Source organism: Abramis brama, assembly GCF_963993115.1.
Source record: "Abramis brama genome assembly, chromosome: 7".
NCBI lineage: Eukaryota > Metazoa > Chordata > Actinopteri > Cypriniformes > Leuciscidae > Abramis > Abramis brama.
This window is the reverse complement of record NC_139969.1, coordinates 449,601-471,929: the sequence shown is the minus strand read 5'-3', so window position 1 is coordinate 471,929 and position 22,329 is coordinate 449,601. Positions and strand designations below refer to the sequence as shown.

General features: G+C 41.8%; 1 protein-coding gene across 2 annotated transcripts in view; it reads left to right on the top strand.

The window, feature by feature from the left end:
- Positions 1 to 87: 87 nt before the first annotated feature.
- The window catches only part of nectin4b (nectin cell adhesion molecule 4b), a 26,926-nt gene continuing 4,684 nt past the window's right edge, over positions 88 to 22,329 (top strand). Inside the window, exons 1-9 of one of the 2 annotated variants that reach the window (XM_084120971.1) lie at positions 88 to 907; positions 4,015 to 4,203; positions 10,354 to 10,521; positions 11,564 to 11,842; positions 12,645 to 12,759; positions 18,017 to 18,180; positions 20,673 to 20,847; positions 20,921 to 20,996; positions 22,180 to 22,239. In XM_084120971.1, coding sequence (XP_083977097.1) covers positions 859 to 907; positions 4,015 to 4,203; positions 10,354 to 10,521; positions 11,564 to 11,842; positions 12,645 to 12,759; positions 18,017 to 18,180; positions 20,673 to 20,847; positions 20,921 to 20,996; positions 22,180 to 22,239 — 1,275 coding nt within the window. In that variant the 5' untranslated portion in view covers positions 88 to 858. Of the gene's footprint in view, positions 908 to 3,927; positions 4,204 to 10,353; positions 10,522 to 11,563; positions 11,843 to 12,644; positions 12,760 to 18,016; positions 18,181 to 20,672; positions 20,848 to 20,920; positions 20,997 to 22,179; positions 22,240 to 22,329 lie in introns of those variants that run through there. The other variant, XM_084120972.1, reaches the window with a different exon arrangement.

The following is a 22,329-nucleotide window of genomic DNA, read 5'->3' as shown; positions in this document are numbered from 1 at the left end:
TAGTTGACCAGCAGGTGTCGCAATAAAACAGTTGGGAAATGTTTATTGGGAAATAAACTAAATAATTAACTCGCTCCTGGTCAAAACTTACAACTATTTCAATCGGCTTTGATACACCACGTGACCAATCAAATTAGAAGAACACAAATAACTCCTGCATAAATATACATTCGTGTAATTTAAATGTATTTAGATGATGTTAATGATAAAAAAAATACAAATTACTTTTGAAATAATAACAATAACATTAAATCGTTTACTATAAAGTAAAAACAAACTTTGTAGCCTATATCTCTCTAGATTAGAGTTTAAATAATTTGCCTGATTGTGGGTATGTTCATTAAATGTCAAGAATTTGCTGCTTAACTGGTTTGTCCTGTTCATTTCTATTTTACAAAACACCAAACCAAACAAAAGCCACGAATTCCTCAAACTTCACTTCGGCTCTAACAGCTTCAGAGAGAAGAGTTTTCCAGAAATCACTTCAGATCTCCTACAGAGAGTTCTGATTTCAAGAGAAAAAAATATAAGTCTATAGTTTAGTGCACAAACCAAAGGTCAGTAAGCGAGAGAGGGAGTGTGCGCGCACGTGCGCGTGCCCAGCGGTGGGTGGAGCACACGTGAACACGCAGGTGTGTGTGAACGCTCACCTGAACACAGACTTCAAACAGAGTTTAATCATGAGTTTATCAGCCTCTGGATCTCCCTGTAGAAACTCAGCTTGTAGTCTGTTTTTATTCCTGTAATGCTGACAAATGGCGGATCTGAAGAACACAGTTTAACATGGATGAACAGAAAAGCGTGTGAGAACATGAGGAGGAATAACAGAGAAATACACTGAGAGAATAAAGCAGAAACATGACGAAAGTACTGAGCTTCATCTGTGTGATCCTCTTCACATTGATGGGTAAGACAAAAAACTGAGGACTCGAGTAGTGTGTGTTAGTTAGGTTATATTTGTAAATTACGGTAACACTTTACTATAGGGTTTTTGTTAACATTAGTACATTGCTAATATTTAGTAATCAGTTTATGTTAATTAATTTACTAATGCATTGTTGAAATCAAAAGTTTTATCTGTTAACATTAATTTAATGCATTGATTGGCATGACAATAACCGTTGGGTTTTTATTAATAAACGTTCACAAAGGTTAATAAACACTGCAACAAACCCACTAAAGCCAGCCACATGTATAGTTGTGTTTTAGCTGTGGTTTTTTCAGCAGGGAGTTCATAAGTTGTGTTTCGGTGTGTGTGTGTGTGTGTGTGTGTGTTTCGGTGTGTGTGTGAGTGAGTGAGAGAGAGATCTGCTATGTGGTGCAGTGACATTCTTCTGTCAGTAAAGTTCAACCAGCCTCAAAAACCATTACTCACTTATTTATGACTGTCGTGGAGGAAATGTGTGCAGAACTGTGTGTGTGTGTGTGTGTGAGTGAGTGAATGAGAGAGAGAGAGAATGCGAGTGTGTGTGAGTGAGTGAGTGAGAGAGTGAGAGAATGTGTGTGTGAGTGAGTGAGTGAGAGAATGTGAGTGTGTGTGTGTATTTATTTAGAAAAGGGACGGTGTACATTAATCAACATTCGTGAGTGTAAATGTACCCAGATTAGCCCGAAGGCTAGTTTTCATCGCTAGTCCCTCTGCCAGATGTTATTAGGCCTAAAACTAGAGAAGAGGGTAAAACAATTACAACAATAATAGAACTAGAACATGTAAACAACTCTGTAAAATACAATTAAACATATTATACAAAAAGACGATATATATGTACAATATTAGTTGTACATATATAATATAACATGTATATAATATACAATATTAGACAATATATATGTAATAGTTCAATATTACAAATTATAATGAAATTATTCATAGTAATAATAGAGGAAGCAGCAATAATGTTCACATTGTTGATTATGAAACCATTTCTTAAAATTATACTTAAATGAGTTTAACGATGAGCATTCTCTAATTGACTGTGGTCCAGAAATGCAGTGATGTGATTCTGTGAATGAAATACAGCTCGACCAAAGAACGGTTCCTACAATCCGCTCTAATTGAACCTCTAGTTACTCTCTCTCTCTCTCTCTGTGTGTGTGTGTGTGTGTGTGTGATGGGTAGGGTTAGTGTTAGAGGAGAGAATATACAGTTTGTACAGTATAAAAACCATTACGCCAATGGAGGTCCTCACAAGTATAGCAAAACAAACATGTGAGTGTGTGTGAAGGTGAAGGTATGTATTGTTATTGTAAACGTGTGGCGTGTCAGTGTGTTTGTGTTCAGTGTGTGTGTGTTCGGTGTGTTTGTGTTCAGTGTGTGTGTCAGCTGAGACAAAGACAAACAATAACCGGAACTGCAAGATGACATTCTCTCGCTTTCTTCTGCTCTCTGTCTCGCTTTCTCACTTTGAAATGCGAGTGTCTGCTGGCTTTACATGAAGTGGAGATCCAACAGTTCCTAAATAGTGCAAAATCAGCAGAATGATTAACACGGCATAGACTGAGTATGAACGGTTTAAAAGAGATCTCGAGTGCGTCTCCATCTCGGCTCAGATACATGAACATTTCTCTGCTTCATTCATTATTTACTGCATGAAAATTAGTGACTCGTTTGAGTGTGTTTTGATTCACTTTTATGAGGAATATCTGAGAAGGTGTTGATATGTAAATTAACCCTGACTGAGAACTCTTCGAGTCTCCTGAGCAGAAACATTTCCCTGTAGAATGTAATGCAGCTTTACTCGAAACTTGATGTCCTCTGTAACGTCTACTGTACACATATCTGATCATAACTTATCAACATGATCTGATGAACCTGTTGCACTCGATCTTCTCCAGTCCTTTTGTCTCTGATCGAGTTTACACTCTTTTATCCAATAAACGTCTTTTATTATACCTGTACAAACGTCCTCCTTCAGCTCGAGCTTCACAAGTCTTTCTGTGTCGAATCTGAGCTGCTTTTATCAAGTAAACATAAGAATAACTTTGATATTGTTAGTAATATTTCAACTGGACTGAAGCAGCTTCGGTTTAATTGATTATCCATCATCATTTTATAGAAAAATCATGAGTATCAAATATGATCATCAGGCTTTTGAGGAAGGTGCATTTGTTAATCTTTCAATCATCATTGTATTGCATTGCATTATACATTCTAAAACTACAGAGATTTGATCATAAAACTAAGCATTTAAATATCATCTTACTAAGAAATATTATTGGCAGATAATTCATATTTATATGCATTTATGTAAGTATCTGCTGTACTGTTATAAAGATCTCATTGATTTATATTACAAGCATCAGAATCTCATATAAAAATATCAATATCTGCCAATAATATTTCTTAGTAAGATGATATTTAAATGCTTAGTTTTATGATTCAGAGACTCAAACTGAGCAAAAATATATGCAATTTGGTGCAAATGCTGATATTTATATGCATTTTATGTAATCTGCTGTACTGTTATAACAATCTCATTGATTTACATTACAAGCCTCAGAATCTCATAGAAATATCAGCATCTGCAGCAAATTGCATATTTTTGCTCAGTTTGAGTCTCTGAATAAAATTGAGCTGTTTTTTCCTCTATATTCTCACTATATCAGAACTTTATGAGCCATAAAAGCCTGATAAATCAAATATGATACTAAACGTTAAATGCATGCAAACTGACAAATTAATTAATTACACCATAACACTTTGATTAAACATGTCAAAAACTAACCATGTGGAATGTATTTTATTATTTGCATTGAGCATTGATAGTTTTTTGGCTTATTTCTGACTCGCTCATTGTTCTGCATGGGAACGTCCTTGTGTTTTTGTGACGTGTTTGTCGGGGCAAGAGCAATGGATCATGATAGTGCGGGTTTATTATTAACTCTCACACACTGACCTCGTCTCGAACAGTAAACCCAGTCAGAGATGTTTGCAGATGTTCACACTAACTCTTTATTTCTCAGTGTGTGTTTGCTGTGAGTTCATGGATCTCACACTGGCTCTTCATTTCTCAGTGTGTGTTCGCTGTGAGTTCCTTGATCCGCCGGCGTCCCAGCGCTCGTTCTCCGACACACAGACTCGGCTTCCCTGTCGGTTCGAGGTGAAGGGAGACGAGAAGGTGGTGCAAGTGACCTGGTCCAGACAGAAACCAGGAGGAGAACGAGAACAGATCATTACAGGACACTTTACTGAAGGACCTAAAGGTAAAAACATGAACTAGTCGAGTGAATCTCATAAAACACTTAGACTGAAGCAACTTTTTATAGACAAATCATTAATCTTTTCGTGAGAGAGTGAGAGAGTGAGAGAGTGAAGAGCGTGAGAGAGTGAAGAGCGTGAGAGGGTGAGAGAGTGAAGAGGGTGAGAGTGAGAGGGTGAGAGAGAGAGTGAAGAGGGTGAGAGTGAAGAGGGTGAGAGTGAGAGGGTGAGAGCGTGAGAGAGTGAAGAGCGTGAGAGGGTGAGAGAGTGAAGAGCGTGAGAGGGTGAGAGAGAGTGAAGAGGGTGAGAGTGAGAGGGTGAGAGCGTGAGAGGGTGAGAGAGTGAAGAGCGTGAGAGGGTGAGAGAGAGAGTGAAGAGGGTGAGAGTGAGAGAGTGAAGAGCGTGAGAGGATGAGAGAGAGTGAAGAGGGTGAGAGTGAGAGGGTGAGAGCGTGAGAGAGTGAAGAGCGTGAGAGGGTGAGAGAGAGTGAAGAGGGTGAGGGTGAGAGAGTGAAGAGCGTGAGAGGGTGAGAGAGAGTGAAGAGGGTGAGGGTGAGAGAGTGAAGAGCGTGAGAGGGTGAGAGAGTGAAGAGCGTGAGAGGGTGAGAGGGTGAGAGTGAAGAGCGTGAGAGGGTGAGAGAGAGAGTGAAGAGGGTGAGAGTGAGAGGGTGAGAGCGTGAGAGAGTGAAGAGAGTGAAGAGCGTGAGGGTGAGAGAGAGTGAAGAGGGTGAGAGTGAAGAGCGTGAGAGGGTGAGAGAGAGTGAAGAGTGAGAGAGTGAAGAGCGTGAGAGGGTGAGAGAGTGAAGAGGGTGAGAGTGAGAGGGTGAGAGCGTGAGAGAGTGAAGAGCGTGAGAGGGTGAGAGAGAGTGAAGAGTGAGAGAGTGAAGAGCGTGAGAGGGTGAGAGAGTGAAGAGGGTGAGAGTGAGAGGGTGAGAGCGTGAGAGAGTGAAGAGCGTGAGAGGGTGAGAGAGCGTGAGAGGGTGAGAGAGGGTGAGAGCGTGTTAGAGGGTGAGCGTGAGAGGGTGAGAGAGGGTGAGAGCGTGAGAGAGGGTGAGCGTGAGAGAGTGAAGAGCGTGAGAGAGTGAAGAGCGTGAGAGAGTGAAGAGCGTGAGAGAGTGAAGAGCGTGAGAGAGTGAAGAGCGTGAGAGCGTGAAGAGCGTGAGAGCGTGAAGAGAGTGAAGAGCGTGAGAGTGTGAGAGAGTGAGAGCGGGTGAGAGCGTGAGAGAGGGTGAGGGTGAGAGGGTGAGAGAGAGTGAAGAGTGTGAGAGGGTGAGAGAGGGTGAGAGCGTGTTAGAGGGTGAGCGTGAGAGGGTGAGAGCGTGAGAGAGGGTGAGCGTGAGAGAGTGAAGAGCGTGAGAGAGTGAAGAGCGTGAGAGAGTGAAGAGCGTGAGAGAGTGAAGAGCGTGAAGAGCGTGAGAGCGTGAAGAGCGTGAAGAGCGTGAGAGCGTGAAGAGAGTGAAGAGCGTGAGAGAGTGTGAGAGAGGGTGAGGGTGAGAGCGTGAGAGAGTGAAGAGCGTGAGAGAGTGAAGAGCGTGAGAGAGTGAAGAGCGTGAGAGAGTGAAGAGCGTGAGAGCGTGAAGAGCGTGAGAGCGTGAAGAGAGTGAAGAGCGTGAGAGAGTGTGAGAGAGTGAGAGCGGGTGAGAGCGTGAGAGAGGGTGAGGGTGAGAGCGTGAGAGAGTGAAGAGTGTGAGAGGGTGAGAGCGGGTGAGGGTGAGAGCGTGAGAGAGTGAAGAGCGTGAAGAGCGTGAGAGGGTGAGAGGGTGAGAGTGTGAGAGGGTGTGAGGGTGAGAGCGTGAGAGAGTGAAGAGCGTGAGAGGGTGAGAGGGTGAGAGTGTGAGAGGGTGTGAGGGTGAGAGCGTGAGAGGGTGAGAGGGTGTGAGGGTGAGAGAGTGAAGAGCGTGAGAGGGTGAGAGAGTGAAGAGCGTGAGAGCGTGAGAGTGTGAGAGTGTGAGAGTGTGAGAGCGTGAAGAGCGTGAGAGGGTGTGAGGGTGAGAGCGTGAGAGAGTGAAGAGCGTGAGAGGGTGAGAGAGTGAAGAGCGTGAGAGGGTGAGAGAGTGAAGAGCGTGAGATAGTGAAGAGCGTGAAGAGCGTGAGATAGTGAAGAGCGTGAGAGGGTGTGAGGGTGAGAGCGTGAGAGGGTGAGAGAGTGAAGAGCGTGAGAGAGTGAAGAGCGTGAGAGAGTGAAGAGCGTGAGAGAGTGAAGAGCGTGAGAGAGTGAAGAGCGTGAGAGAGTGAAGAGCGTGAGAGAGTGAAGAGCGTGAGAGAGTGAAGAGCGTGAGAGAGTGAAGAGCGTGAGAGCGTGAGAGAGTGAAGAGCGTGAGAGAGTGAAGAGCGTGAGAGGGTGAGAGTGTGAGAGTGTGAGAGCGTGAGAGGGTGAGAGAGTGAAGAGCGTGAGAGGGTGAAGAGCGTGAGAGGGTGAGAGGGTGAGAGAGTGAAGAGCGTGAGAGGGTGAGAGAGTGAAGAGCGTGAGAGGGTGAGAGAGTGAGAGGGTGAGAGAGTGAAGAGCGTGAGAGAGTGAAGAGCGTGAGAGAGTGAAGAGCGTGAGAGGGTGAGAGCGTGAGAGCGTGAGAGAGTGAAGAGCGTGAAGAGCGTGAGAGCGTGAGAGCGTGAGAGCGTGAGAGGGTGAGAGGGTGAGAGCGTGAAGAGCGTGAGAGGGTGAGAGAGTGAAGAGCGTGAGAGGGTGAGAGGGTGAGAGAGTGAAGAGCGTGAGAGAGTGAAGAGCGTGAGAGCGTGAAGAGAGTGAAGAGCGTGAGAGCGTGAGAGCGTGAGAGCGTGAGAGGGTGAGAGGGTGAGAGCGTGAAGAGAGTGAAGAGCGTGAGAGCGTGAGAGGGTGAGAGGGTGAGAGGGTGAGAGGGTGAGAGAGTGAAGAGCGTGAGAGGGTGAGAGAGTGAAGAGCGTGAGAGGGTGAGAGAGTGAAGAGCGTGAGAGGGTGAGAGAGTGAAGAGCGTGAGAGGGTGAGAGGGTGAGAGCGTGAAGAGCGTGAGAGGGTGAGAGAGTGAAGAGCGTGAGAGGGTGAGAGAGTGAAGAGCGTGAGAGGGTGAGAGAGTGAAGAGCGTGAGAGGGTGAGAGCGTGAGAGCGTGAGAGAGTGAAGAGCGTGAGAGCGTGAAGAGAGTGAAGAGCGTGAGAGCGTGAGAGCGTGAGAGGGTGAGAGGGTGAGAGCGTGAAGAGAGTGAAGAGCGTGAAGAGCGTGAGAGCGTGAGAGCGTGAGAGGGTGAGAGGGTGAGAGGGTGAGAGAGTGAAGAGCGTGAGAGCGTGAGAGGGTGAGAGGGTGAGAGCGTGAAGAGAGTGAAGAGCGTGAAGAGCGTGAGAGCGTGAGAGCGTGAGAGCGTGAGAGGGTGAGAGGGTGAGAGAGTGAAGAGGGTGAGAGGGTGAGAGAGTGAAGAGGGTGAGAGGGTGAGAGAGTGAAGAGCGTGAGAGCGTGAGAGGGTGAGAGGGTGAGAGAGTGAAGAGGGTGAGAGGGTGAGAGAGTGAAGAGGGTGAGAGGGTGAGAGAGTGAAGAGCGTGAGAGCGTGAGAGAGTGAAGAGCGTGAAGAGCGTGAGAGGGTGAGAGAGTGAAGAGGGTGAGAGGGTGAGAGAGTGAAGAGGGTGAGAGGGTGAGAGAGTGAAGAGCGTGAGAGCGTGAGAGAATGAAGAGCGTGAGAGCGTGAAGAGAGTGAAGAGAGTGAAGAGCGTGAGAGGGTGAGAGGGTGAGAGGGTGAGAGGGTGAGAGCGTGAAGAGCGTGAGAGCGTGAGAGCGTGAGAGGGTGAGAGGGTGAGAGCATGAAGAGCGTGAGAGGGTGAGAGAGTGAAGAGCGTGAGAGGGTGAGAGAGTGAAGAGCGTGAGAGGGTGAAGAGCGTGAGAGAGTGAAGAGCGTGAGAGCGTGAAGAGCGTGAGAGAGTGAAGAGCGTGAGAGAGTGAGAGAGTGAAGAGCGTGAGAGCGTGAAGAGAGTGAAGAGCGTGAGAGAGTGAGAGAGTGAAGAGCGTGAGAGAGTGAAGAGCGTGAGAGAGTGAAGAGCGTGAGAGAGTGAAGAGCGTGAGAGAGTGAAGAGCGTGTGAGAGAGAGCGTGAGAGCGAGTGTGTTAGTTAGTTAGTTAGTTTGCCCCATTCATAAAGACTAAACTAGTTGAGTGAATCTCTGTTGGGAACATTTCTGGGTCATGTTTCACAATGCTAACAATCTTAATAGTCCTCACTCCTCACAGCAGGCTTTCCTCTATTCTCTCAGTGCAGTGTGTGTGACAGACATGCGTTCTGGTGATTCATCATTAAATCACCTCCCATTCAAAGAAGCGCAAACACACACAAGTATCATTTTCCCCGCAGCAATTCTGTCAAATGACCCGATGGAAACACACTCATGTATTGTGTTGTGACGTGTGTCTGTCACCTAGAGACGTTTGTCATGACGGATATGTTCAATGGTGTATTGTGTTGACTAGAGCAACTCACATCTGCCGTCTGTGTTGATGTGAACAATAGTTCTCACAGAAATAAACTCTTCTGCCATTATTTACTCTCCCTCATGTCATTTCAGACTCTTTTTTCGGAGCACAAAGGTGCTAATTTTTGCATACAATGGCAGTGAATGATAACAGATACTAGTCAATATAACTAATTAACTTTATTCCACAGTCATATAATCTTTTGTGTGAAGAACAGACCCAAATTTAACATGTTATTCACTGTAAAGCTTGAGCTGAGAGAAGAAAAGCAGTTGGTTTGGAACGGTGCTATTTTAGTATTTCTTTAGTTAAATATAATACTCTGTTTTGGAAATGACATGCATGCGAGTTAATGTTGACAATTTTGAACATACAGTCAAAACAAAATTTATTCACACACCTTCAACACTTCTCACATTATCAGTTTATTCGCTATAGTTTAGAAAACAGTAGTAAAATATGAGCAGAACTCAGTTGATATTTGACTGGTTTTGTCCGTCCTTCTGTTAGACTGACACATGAATTATGTTGAATATCTGTCAGCTGTTAAATTTAACTACACAATTAGATAATACCAGTTTAGCTCAACCAATCACCAAGCAATGCTTCATTTTGTTCAGTCTGTGTGTAAAAAGAGCATTAGCAATTAAAGAAGAAACACTTCAGCAAAACATGATCAGCTCAAAGTGTCCGAATCATTTTTGGTTCCTAATTGTTACTGGTAGTCACTGAATGAAGAATATTTGGGTATAATATGTCACAGTTTACTTTATTTTGCTCTGCTCACTTGCATAAATGAACTACAAAAATTATATCTGGTGTCTGAATTATTTTTGGTTTGACTATATAGCTTTTATATATGAAAAATTATCAAATTAAATAAGTTTGATGAAACTCAATGGATTTGATTGGTTTTAATGGAGTCACATTACATTGACATTTACCAAAAGGCAATTTGTTATCACAAATAATGCAGTTTGCCTGTTATTTTAAAAGCGGAGCAGAATTGAATAAAAAGGCAACTATTTGTTTATTTTATGTACTTGTAGGAAAGAAAAACCACAGATCTTTATCTTAGACCACATTATTTTCATGATAGTTTTAAAGATCAAAGTGCAGATAAATGGAGTTTTTGTCTCCCAAAAGAAAGTGATTCTGAACTAAAACGAGTCGTCAGTAATTCAGTCTCACTTCCTGTTGAACCTGCGTAGGTTTGTTACTAATTAGCATAATGCCCGCCTCTGGTGTTGATTGGCTGAACATTGTCTCTTAGCCCCGCCCTCAAACGCTGTAGTGTATCTGAGACTGGAAGAGTTTGGTTCGTGTTGTTCATGTCAAGAAGACGCTGTTTTCTGAGATTGATACGGTAAAGCCCACGCCATCGTCACTGTTCATATCACTGTGATCAAGAGCTGAGATTCAGATATGATAATGAGCGTTTGCTTTCTGACCAATCAGAGCAGAGCAGCTCTCAGAGAGGCGGAGCTTAGAGAGACTGAATCTTCAAACGAAGCGTTTCAGACACTGAGAGGAAAGAGCTGACGCTGAAGTGGAGATTATGAGGACATTAAAGCGTTTTTTATCTTGTATGCATGTGAACCTGTTGAGACTCCAGAACAAAATAAGGAACTTTAAGGGCACTATAGTGATTGTTTTTATGTCTAATACTGTATTTCCCTCTAACTGAGTCTAATATACTACTTCTTCTGAAACGGTGCGTTTGTTTCTCCCAGCGTCTCCTGATTTCCTGAAGCGTGTTCGGTTCGAGAGCTCTGACCCGACCCTCGACTCGACGCTGTTGATTCTGAACACGAAGAAGTCGGATCAGGCCACATACACCTGCCACATCTCCACCTTTCCCTCGGGAAACTTCGAGACACAAATCAGCCTGACCGTCTGGAGTAAGAGCCCCTCTTTCATTTTCACAAGCTCCATTTCACTTCTGTTGACAGAAGGAAAGGTCTGTTAATCAGTTGATCTGCTGTACAATACAAAACCTACATCTTCTGAACCAACCAGTTTAAAATAACCTTGGTTTAGGCTGTAAAAATGTTTATAAACTGAATTGATCTGATCGAGCCACCAAACACTGTTGTCGTGTAAATGAACGAACAGAACACATTAAAGTTTCTGTTTTCTGTAGAACGGTGTGTGTTAGCGGCCGCTAAGTTAATAACTAATGATCTTTACAACAGAAGTGAATCAATCATAAACTAACTTTATCTGGACAATAACTTTATTCTAGATCTGCTGTAAAGCCTAAACAATCTCTGTTACTGTAATCTCCTGTTATCACTGTAAAGCTGCTGTGAAACGCTCTATATTGGTAAAGCGCTGTATAAATGAAGGTGATGATTAATCTGATCAATATGCACCAATTCTACATTTTTCTAAATGTCATAATTATTTGTTAACAAATAAGTATTCATTACTTCAATGAGCTCATTGTTTCTGCCTTTAATTATTACATTGTTTAAATTAATACATTTTTAGCTAACTGTGATTTTGTATATGTACATTTCTGAACGGTTACGTCTGATAACAGATCACTGTAAACTGTAATGTGCATTTTCTGTAAAGCTGCTTTGAAATGATGTGTTGTGAAAAGCGCTATACTAATAAATGTGAATTGAAATGAATTAAAAATATTATTAGAATGTAAAAAAACTGTTTTTTTATGTGCATATTTATAGTAAAGTGTAATTTATTCCTGTGATCAAAGCTGAATTTGTAAAGTAAAGACAGTTATAATGTTACAAAAGATTATATTTCAAATAAATGCTGTTCTTTTGAACTTTCTATTCATCAAAGAATCATAAAAAAAAACACTTCTAATAATAATGAATGTTTTTTTGAGCATCAAATCACCATATTAGACTGATTTCTGAAGGATCATTGATCTGACTAGTGAAAGCACTTCATCTGCTGTTTCTCGTCCTCTAGTTCTGCCGATCTCGTCTCTGGATCCGGTGATCCTGCAGGAAGGCCAGTCGTTTCGCTCGGCCGCCTCGTGTCGTTCGGTCGGACACCCTGCGCCGCTCCTGTCCTGGGACACGGATGTTCCCGGGCGGTCGCAGAACCGGAGCGGGGAGGATGGGGTCGTGACCTCGCAGTTTTCCCTGCATCCACTGCGCAGCATGAACGGCCAGAGGCTCGACTGTCTGGTGTGGCACCCAGCGCTCGACGGCCCACGCAGACTCAGCAACACACTCATCGTGCACTGTAAGTGTGTGAGTGAGAGAGAGAGTGAGTGAGAGTGAGAGTGAGAGTGAGAGTGAGAGTGAGAGTGTGAGTGTGAGAGTGAGAGTGAGTGTGAGAGTGAGAGTGAGTGTGAGAGAGAGTGTGTGAGAGCGAGTGTGTGAGAGCGAGTGTGTGAGAGCGAGTGTGTGAGAGCGAGTGTGTGAGAGAGAGTGTGTGAGAGAGAGTGTGAGAGAGTGAGAGTGTGAGAGCGAGTGTGTGTGTGTGTGAGTTCCTCTAAACACAACGGCTGGAAATAAAGAACTGCAGGACATGTTTTACACTGGAGAACAAAAAGATTTGAAAGAAGTCTCAGAATAGTGACATTTACAGATAATGCAATACTGTAATGAACACAGTGATGGAGTTTTGTAGAGTGAACACTGTAAATCAGAGCAGAACATCGACAGACGAACCGCTGGAGTTCAGGAGCTGGAGAGTTAAACCTGTTCATCTGTGGTTTGTGCCGAAGTGCTTAAACTGGGTTTCAGACACACATTAATGTATTACGTCTTTACAACAGCAACAATAACTGGAGTGACTTTGACAGATACAAATCCTCATATTAGAATGATTTGATCACAGGAATAAATTACACTTTACTATATATTCACACAGAAAACAGCAGATTTACATTATAATAATATTTCACTGTTTTTACTGTATTCTTGATCATATAAACACAGTTTTGGTGAGCAGAAGAGACTCTTTCAGAAACATTGAATCTTAATCATTCCAAACTGTTGAGCGGTAGTGTAAAAGTAAAGTTTTGCTGTGTGTGTGTCAGTTCCTCCAGACGCAGAGATTGTTGGTTCTGGCTCGTGGAGGATCGGTGAGGTCGGGTCAGAGCTCAGGTGTGCAGTGAAGGGAAACCCTCTTCCGGAGAACATCACCTGGAGCAGGTACGGTTCCTCAGAGTCTTCTGATGATCTCCAGCACAGCTCAACACAGCCTCGGGGTGTGTGTCGTGTGTGTCAGATGAACATCTGAAATAGATAGACACACATTTAAAAATAAAACACAAAAACTGTGATCAGAATTTCTCTCCATCAGCAGTATTTCACAGAAGTAACTCGCCGAATGTACAGTTTTGTAAACTTCAACGCTTGCTACTAAATGTTTAAATATCGTTTATCGCCACAAACTATAACTAGTTCTTCATCAGAACTCTAACGACCTCATTTGATCCAATAATTGATTTACTATATTACTAAGTTTAGTATTTGGTTATTTGGTAATTATTTTAGTATTTAGTGTTTATTTTTTGCTATTTTAGTATTAGTATTTATTTTAATATTTTGTCATTATTTTTACTATTTTACGATTTTTAGTATTAGTATTTAAGTATTTTGGCTACTTTAGTATTAGTATTATTTTTGTTTTTTTTGTTGCTGTTTTAGTATTTGTATTTATTGTAGTATCTTGTATTTATTTGTACTATTTTACAATTTTTTTTATTAAAAATGTATTTTTTTGCATTTTAGTATTAGTATTTATTTTAGTATTTATTCATACTATTTTACGATTTTTAGTATTAGTGTTTAGTGTTCTTCCTCAGTGTTTCTGTCTTGTTTTCCAGCACAAATATCTAAATATTCCTAAATCAAGATACATTTACTGGAGAAGAAAAGTGACTGAAGATATTAAGGCTTGTTTAATGAATTTTTTTTCAAAATTGTGATTTTGTGCTGAAAACAAGAACAAATATCTGCTAATGGAGTCAGAAAAATAATCTTGTTTTCTCTTTGAATTAAGTTTATTTTTCTCGTTTTAAGCATAACTCACTCTCTCTTTTTATACTTCTTTCAGAAAACTAAAATCTTAAGTAATTTTTAATTCTAGTAAATGTCTTATTTGTAGAGAAGCACAGAGAGCCAGTTTTCCTGCAGTGTGTGAGGTTCTAGAGTCTGACGGGATCGCTGCGTCTGCAGAATCAGGACGAGGCATCAAACGCTGTTAATTGCAGTTGATGCGCTGCATCTTTAATCTTGTGTTTCTCTGCCGGTTAAAACAATCATTACAGGACAGGAGGGTTATTTAGGGCTCAGCATGTGTCTCGATACACACACCCCACCCTCATCTTTCAGCATCCTGCTCTTTCTCTCTCCTTCTTTCTGCATGAAACTCTCGTTTCTCTCGGGTTGCAACGCGACACTGAAGCTTTATGTTATCCTGAAAGGAGCATGTGAATATGCATCGCTCTGCAGTTCACAGCCCTTTGTGATTGTGTTTTAAGAAAAAGGAAGCAAGAGAATATATTGAGAAACACAATGAGAGTGTGGGGGGGGGGGGGGGGGTTGTTAAGATTTATAATAACCGGACACACACTGCAGAAGCTCATCCTCTGATCGGCAGCGTTTCACTTCCAGGGCTGAGTAATGTATAATTAAAGAGATACACTAAATACTAATACTGAAATAAGCGTGATATGTTGCAGTGTATTTGCACTTTGTGAGGGTGTTTTCACTCAGGTACTGTTGGGGAATGAATTGGCGACAGGCTGTGGGAGTCACATGATACTCAGATGATAATTACAGTGAGGGTCCGAAACATGAGATCTTTTTAATGTGGTGTTTGGCGTTGTTACAGCCGCCAGATCGCGAGAGTGTGTGTGTGAGAGTGTGTGTGTGTATGAGAGAGTATGAGAGTGTGTGAGTGAGTGTGTGTATGAGAGTGTGTGAGAGTGTGTGTGTGTGAGTGAGTGTGTGTGTGAGTGAGTGTGTGAGTGTGTGAGTGAGTGAGTATGTGAGAGTGTGTATGTGAGAGTGTGTATGTGAGAGTGTGTATGTGAGAGTGTGTATGTGAGAGTGTGTATGTGAGAGTGTGTATGTGAGAGTGTGTATGTGAGAGTGTGTATGTGAGAGTGTGTGTGTGCGAGTGTGTGTGTGTGCGAGTGAGTGTGTGTGCGAGTGAGTGTGTGTGCGAGTGAGTGTGTGTGCGAGTGAGTGTGTGTGCGAGTGAGTGTGTGTGCGAGTGAGTGTGTGTGCGAGTGAGTGTGTGTGCGAGTGAGTGTGTGTGCGAGTGAGTGTGTCTGTGCGAGTGAGTGTGTGAGTTTGTGTGAGTGTGTGTGTCTGTGTGAGTGTGTGTGTGCGAGTGAGTGTGTGAGTCTGTGTGAGTGTGTGTGTGTGAGAGAGTGTGCGAGTGTGTGTGTGTTTGTGTGTGTGCGAGTGAGTGAGTGAGTCTGTGTGAGTGTGTGAGTGAGTGAGTGTGTGAGTGAGTGTGTGAGAGTGTGTATGTGAGAGTGTGTATGTGAGAGTGTGTATGTGAGAGTGTGTATGTGAGAGTGTGTATGTGAGAGTGTGTATGTGAGTGTGTGTGCGAGTGAGTGTGTGTGCGAGTGAGTGTGTGTGCGAGTGAGTGTGTGTGCGAGTGAGTGTGTGTGCTAGTGAGTGTGTGTGAGTGTGTGTGTCTGTGTGAGTGTGTGTGTGCGAGTGAGTGTGTGAGTCTGTGTGAGTGTGTGTGTGTGTGAGAGAGTGTGCGAGTGTGTGTGTGTGTGTGTGTGTGTGTGTGTGCGAGAGAGTGTGCGAGTGTGTGTGTGTGTGTGTGTGTGTGCGAGTGAGTGAGTGAGTCTGTGTGAGTGTGTGCGAGTGAGTGTGTGTGTGTGCGAATCTGTGTGAGTGTGTGTGTGCGAGTGAGTGAGTGAGTCTGTGTGAGTGTGTGTGTGCGAGTAAGTGTGTGAGTCTGTGTGAGTGTGTGTGTGAGTGAGTGTGTGAGTCTGAGTGAGTGTGTGTGTGTGTGAGTCTGAGTGAGTGTGTGTGTGTGTGTGTGTGTGAGTGAGTGTGCGAGTAAGTGTCTGTGCGAGTGAGTGTGAGTGAGTGAGTGAGTGAGTGTGCGAGTGAGTGTGTGTGTGTGTGTGTGTGTGTGAGTGAGTGTGTGAGTGAGTGAGTGAGTGTGCGTGAGGGAGCGAGTGAGTGTGTGAGTCTGAGTGAGTGTGAGTGTGCGAGTAAGTGTGTCTGTGCGAGTGAGTGTGCGAGTGAGTGTGTGTGTGTGAGTGAGTGTGCGAGTAAGTGTGTCTGTGCGAGTGAGTGTGAGTGAGTGAGTGTGCGAGTAAGTGTGTCTGTGCGAGTGAGTGTGCAAGTGAGTGAGTGAGTGTGCGAGTAAGTGTGTCTGTGCGAGTGAGTGTGCGAGTGTGTGTGTGTGTGAGTGAGTGAGTGTGCGAGTAAGTGTGTCTGTGCGAGTGAGTGTGCGTGAGTGAGTGTGTGAGTGAGTGAGTGTGCGAGTAAGTGTGTCTGTGCGAGTGAGTGTGAGTGAGTGAGTGTGCGAGTAAGTGTGTCTGTGCGAGTGAGTGAGTGTGCGAGTGAGTGAGTGTGCGAGTAAGTGTGTCTGTGCGAGTGAGTGAGTGAGTGTGCGTGAGTGAGTGTGCGTGCGTGAGTGAGTGAGTGTGCGAGTGAGTGAGTGAGTGAGTGTGCGTGAGTGAGTGAGTGAGTGAGTGTGCGAGTGAGTGAGTGAGTGAGTGTGCGTGAGTGAGTGAGTGAGTGAGTGTGCGTGCGTGAGTGAGTGAGTGTGCGAGTGAGTGTGAGTCTGAGTGAGTGTGTGTGTGAGTGAGTGTGCGAGTAAGTGTGTCTGTGCGAGTGAGTGAGTGTGCGTGAGTGAGTGTGCGAGTGAGTGAGTGAGTGTGCGAGTAAGTGTGTCTGTGCGAGTGAGTGTGCGTGAGTGAGTGAGTGTGCGAGTGAGTGTGTGAGTCTGAGTGAGTGTGTGTGTGTGTGTGTGTGTGTGTGTGAGTGAGTGAGTGTGCAAGTAAGTGTGTCTGTGCGAGTGAGTGAGTGTGCGTGAGTGAGTGAGTGTAAGTAATCAGCAATATTTAAAGATTTATACGATGTTTAATAGGGAGCCAATGCAGTGTTGACAGAACGGGGCTAATATGGTCATACTTCCTGGTTCTGGTAAGAACTCGAGCTGCTGCGTTTTGGACCAGCTGTAGTTTGTTTATTAAGCGTGCAGGGCAACCACCCAGTAGAGCATTACAGTAATCTAGCCTTGAGCTCATGAACGCATGAACTAACTGTTCCGCATTTGTCAATGAGAGCATATGACGTATTTTAGATATATTTTTTTAAGATGAAAGAATGCGGTTTTACAGGAACTAGACACATGACTTTCAAATGAAAGATTGGTATCAAAGAGCACACACACACACACTCTCTCACACACACACATACACACACACTCTCTCACACATTCTTGTACATCTACCTTTATGAGGACATTCATTGACACAATGCAATCTCTAGCCGCTTACCCTAACCTTACCCATCACAACTAAGTGCCTAACCCGACCCCTGACCCTAAACCGACCCTTGACCTCATTATAACCTTATCCCTAAAACCAAGTCTTGACCCTCAAACAGGCCATCCAGTCTTTATATCAGCTGTGCATTCCGTTAATTTAGTGAATTGGTGAGTTTCATTGGGGTGTGAAGAAATATAGAGCTGAGTATCATCAGCATAACAGTGAAAACTAATTCCATGCTTCCTAATGATATCTCCCAAGGGTAGCATGTACAGAGAGTGTGTGTGTGTGAGTGTGTGTGAGGGTAGCATGTACAGAGTGTGTGTGTGTGAGGGTAGCATGTACAGAGTGTGTGTGTGTGTGTGTGTGTGTGTGTGTGAGGGTAGCATGTACAGAGAGAACAGCAACGGTTCTAGTACTGAGCCTTGTGGTACACCATACTGAACTTGAGTGTGTGTGTGTGTGTGTGTGTGTGTGTGTGTGTGTGTGTGTGTGTGTGTGTGTGTCAGTATCGGTGTGTGTGTGTCGGTATCAGGGTGTGTCCGTGCCGAATTTTGCCACTGCATTTTCTTCAGGAAATGTATCTTGTCTGAGGATATTTGAAGACCTACAGCAGATTCAACACAGATACTGATGGAGGAAGTGAAAATCAGCTCTCATGCACATTTAGAACGAGGCGTATTGGAGTGATTTCTGAAGGATCATGTGACACTGAAGACTGGAGTAATGATGCTGAAAATCCAGCTTTGATCACAGGAATAAATTACACTTTACTATATATTCACATAGAAAACAGATTTACATTGTTGGATTCAGTAAAAAAGTGTAGCATGTGTTTGTACTTTTTTTGTATTGTTTTAAAACACGATACAGGTGATAAACTGACACTGACTGCAGTGTGTGTGTGTGTGTGTGTGTGTGTGTTTCAGGCAGGATGGGCGTCTGCCGGAGGGTGTGTCGGTTCAGAGAGAGAGGCTGGTGTTCGTTCGGCCGCTGAACGTGTCGGATGAGGGTCTTTACGTTTGCCAGACTGGGAACATCGTGGGAACCGCGAAAGCCCAGTTTAAACTGGAGATCGGGAGGGAGATCGAACGTAGGTGTTAAATCTAATAAAGACACATTCAGAACAAATGACACAGACTTGATCATCATCCTGACTGACGAAACGCATCGGTTTCCCACACAACTTACATCACATTAATGTCATTACTGGATGATCACCATACAAGGACTGACTCGTTCTGGTGAAGTTGAGCTCAGAAAAAATTAAGATTGTTTTTCTGACTCAATTGGCAGATAATTGTCTTGTTTGAAGCTCAAAATCACTTCACTTTCATACATTTTTACTTGATTGATTGAAGTTTATTTCGAGCAACAAATTGTTTTTTTATATATATATATATATACACTAACACCATATACATAGAAAAAAAATAGAACAGTTTATTTCCCATATATATATATATATATATACACACAATACAAATAACTATACTCATACATGTAATAATCCTTATCATAAACACTAAAATATGTCCCAGTATTTATAATAATCACATAATATATACAATGTCTTAATATCTTCAGTAATTTTGCTTCTTCTCCAGTAAATGAATCTTGATTTAAGAATGTTTAGATATTTGTGCTGGAGAACGAGACAGAAACAATGAGGAAAAGTATTTTCAGCTTATGGTGAAGAAGTGTGTATAAATAGATCAGCAGAAAATGTGTTTAAAATAACACACTCACACAGATTCGCACACTCATGGTGAAGTGTGTATAAATAGATCAGCAGAAAATGTGTTTAAAATAACAAGAAGGATGTTTGATTCTGGAAACATTTCTGTTTTTAATGTTGTGGCCCGTCTCGGTTTTTCTGTGGATGTTTGCGCTGTTATTACAACACAACCCAAGCGTCTTTGACTTCCTCATAATGATCTTCTCCAGTGTAAATTTAGATCTTAATCATAGACAACAGTGACTCAGAAAACAATTGAAACTCCGCCTTCGTTTAATGAAAAAAGAGCTTCCACATTCATTTGCTCAACGTGTCAACTCTCATGATTCTGCTGCCCCCATGTGGTGGCAATCAAATGAAATTAAGTCAGATCAAATAATTAAATAAAATAATTAAATAAAATAAAAAGAATAATTTAAATAAGTAAATTAAATTAAGACACTACAAAAGAATAGGGTAAATATTTTAATTAGATATCACTAGCTTATTTACAGTACAATTAATACAGTTGTTTTGTATTACAGGTTTCCTGAAAAATGTTTCAATATGCAAATGAAGCATTGTCTAATTAAATATGCACTCATTTGCGTACATTTCCATACAGAAATCTGAATATTGGATAGTTAGACTTAAAAGTTAGATTTTTGGAAATAAATCAGAAAGTATTGTCAACAAACAGAAATAAAGACATTTTCACCATGTTTTCAGGAATAAAATGTTGTAGAAATCATGAGAATGGTATATGAATATAGATATGAATAATATTGTAAAGTTTGGTGTGTGTAAAGAGATTTTTGACACCAACTCACTGCCTTTACAGATCGAGATCTACAGATCGAGTGCAATAAAACTGTATTTTGGATGTTTTTTTCTTCCACTAGTCTGAAAGAAGACAAGTTATGGAAGCAAACCCAATGGAGCAGTGCATGAAAACACACTGGTTTTCTTCCGGGAACGAACACGGCACAGTATTCCTCATTATAATAATTAATGCGCAGAATAAAGGGGCGGGGCCTGGTTGAGTTAGTTAGTAGTGTGTTAAACTGGCGGTTATGGAAAGGGGCGGGACATTTCCCAAACACACTGGAAGCGCTCGACCAATCACAACACACTGCTCCAGCCGACCAATCAGAGCACAGTGTGCTTTTCAGAAGGAGGGGCTTCATAGAGACAGGAAGTAAACAGAGCGTTACTGACAGACTGGGAAGAGAGGAGCCGCAACAATGGAGAATATGAGGAGAATAATCAACATTCAAGCAGGAAAACCTGTTCTAGTAGAGAAACAACATCAAGACTGGCGTGATAGATCCTCTTTAAAGGTGCAGTGTGTAATATTAAGGAGGATCTGTTGATAGAAATGAAATATCATATTCATATCTATGTTTTCAGTGGTATATAAAGATCTTACTTAATGAACCGTTATGTGTTTATTAGCTTAGAATGAGGCATCTCTCTCTACACACACCGCGGGTCCGCTTACATCGACATGTTTCTACGGTGGCCCTGAGTGGACAAACGCGTTTCGTCACTATGTTGTTCTTCGTGTAAAGAAGCGAGCTAAAGTCAGCGAATAAAACACTGACACAATGATGAACAAGTGACAATAATATCTGCAATAACATCATTTTACTGAATAATAAAGTAAACCTAATTTCTTAATTGATCTTTGTAAAAAAAAAAACTCATTGTTTAACTGGCTACTCCGCTGTCTCAGACGACGACATCACTTCCTGTCGGCCACCGTAACTTCTGTTGGGTGCAATTCACAACCTCACCACTAGATGCGCTAAAACTTACACACTGCACCTTTAAATGAACTCAGTAGCTGTTTTGTTGTTTATTCTCAGGACGTGCCAGTGAATTCTCAGAAATGATGAAGAGTCCGTCGGAGAGCCTCCTCATCATCATGGCGGCGTCAGTCGTTGGGACTTTAGTGCTCGTCGTCGTGATCACCATCGTCTTTGTCAACTGTCACCTCAGACGCAAGAACAAGAAGCTGAAAAGGGCGCTCAGCGCGAGAACGTGAGTCTGTGACCTTTGACCTTGTGTTCATGTGAAGATGAAGATGAAGATGATGAAGGTGTTTGTGTCTCAGGGTGGAGATGATCAGTCTGTCGAGGCAGGTGTCGATGAGGAGACTCAACTCCATCACCTCTGACCCCAGGACTGCGGTACTCACACTCTCAATTCACAATCATTTTACCTCCAGTTTAAGTGCATTTGTCATTTGATTAGTTTTGTGGTTTTGTTTAATATTGCAATTTAGGTTTCATTTATTTTTAGATCAGTTTTTGTTTTTATTTATTCATTTTATTTCAATATTTCAGCTATTATGATAAAACAGAAATGTTCAGTTTTTATATTCGTGCGTCACTGATTCCTGCGATTCACCACAGAATCTAAATAAATCAATTATATACAGCATTAAAAATTGGGTTTTTTTGCATTGTGACATTATTTTCATATTACTGTAAAGCAAAAAAATTGGGTACCACTTTACTTCAGTCCTTTATATGAAATATGCATTATAAAAGTATTTTTATGTGTTAATTATGCACCTTATATGCATTATAATACGAAGCTATTAATTCTTACGCCTTTAGAATGTATAATGCAGTAAAAGACACAACAAACAACAAAGAAATCTGCACATATTATAATACATCTTAAAACTATTTATGAAAAGATAAAATGCATTATAACATAGATTATATAGATTATGAATTCTTTTATAACACATTAAACATAAAGGGTTTAAGTGTAAAGTATTTATAAATTAGTTAACGTTTATTGTACTGTTTATTTTCTGTTTTTATTTTCATGAGAATCTAATAAGAATCATATTTGAGAATACTTGGAAATAACAAAACAAAATAATAAATAGTAAGAAAATGAGATTGTGGAGCGAAATTCTTAATTCTCTTGAAAATAATGTCGTGATTTGAAAAGAACAGATATTCTCGTGTGTCTGCTGTTATTCCTGCAACTCACCACAAAATATAAAGAAAGAAATAAGAAATTATATTCTGCATTAAATGCATTAAGATTTTTGTTTTGCATTTTGACATTATTTTCATGATAATTTAGATATAATATTGTTGCATTGTGACATTCATGTTAATTTGGAAAGAACTGTAATATTCTTAATGCTATAACGCAAAAACAAATTTTTAAAGTATTGATTTAATTTTAAAATTATAGTATTTTTATTTGGATAAGAATAAAAATCATATTTGAGAATGAGAATTAAATAAAAATCCATTGTCTCAGGCTTCATAAACATGATTTTTTTGTTGAAGTTCTGAAGTTCCTCTCTATGCGTTTGAAAGTAAAGTGAGTCTTCCTCTGGTTTAGGCCGAAGAGGATTCACTGATGATGGAGGGAGTGATGAAGAACAGTGTTTTATCAGTGTCGGTGAGTTCAGTTCTTACACACACACTCACTCACTCACTCACACACTCACTCACTCACACTCTCACTCACTCTCTCACTCACTCACACTCA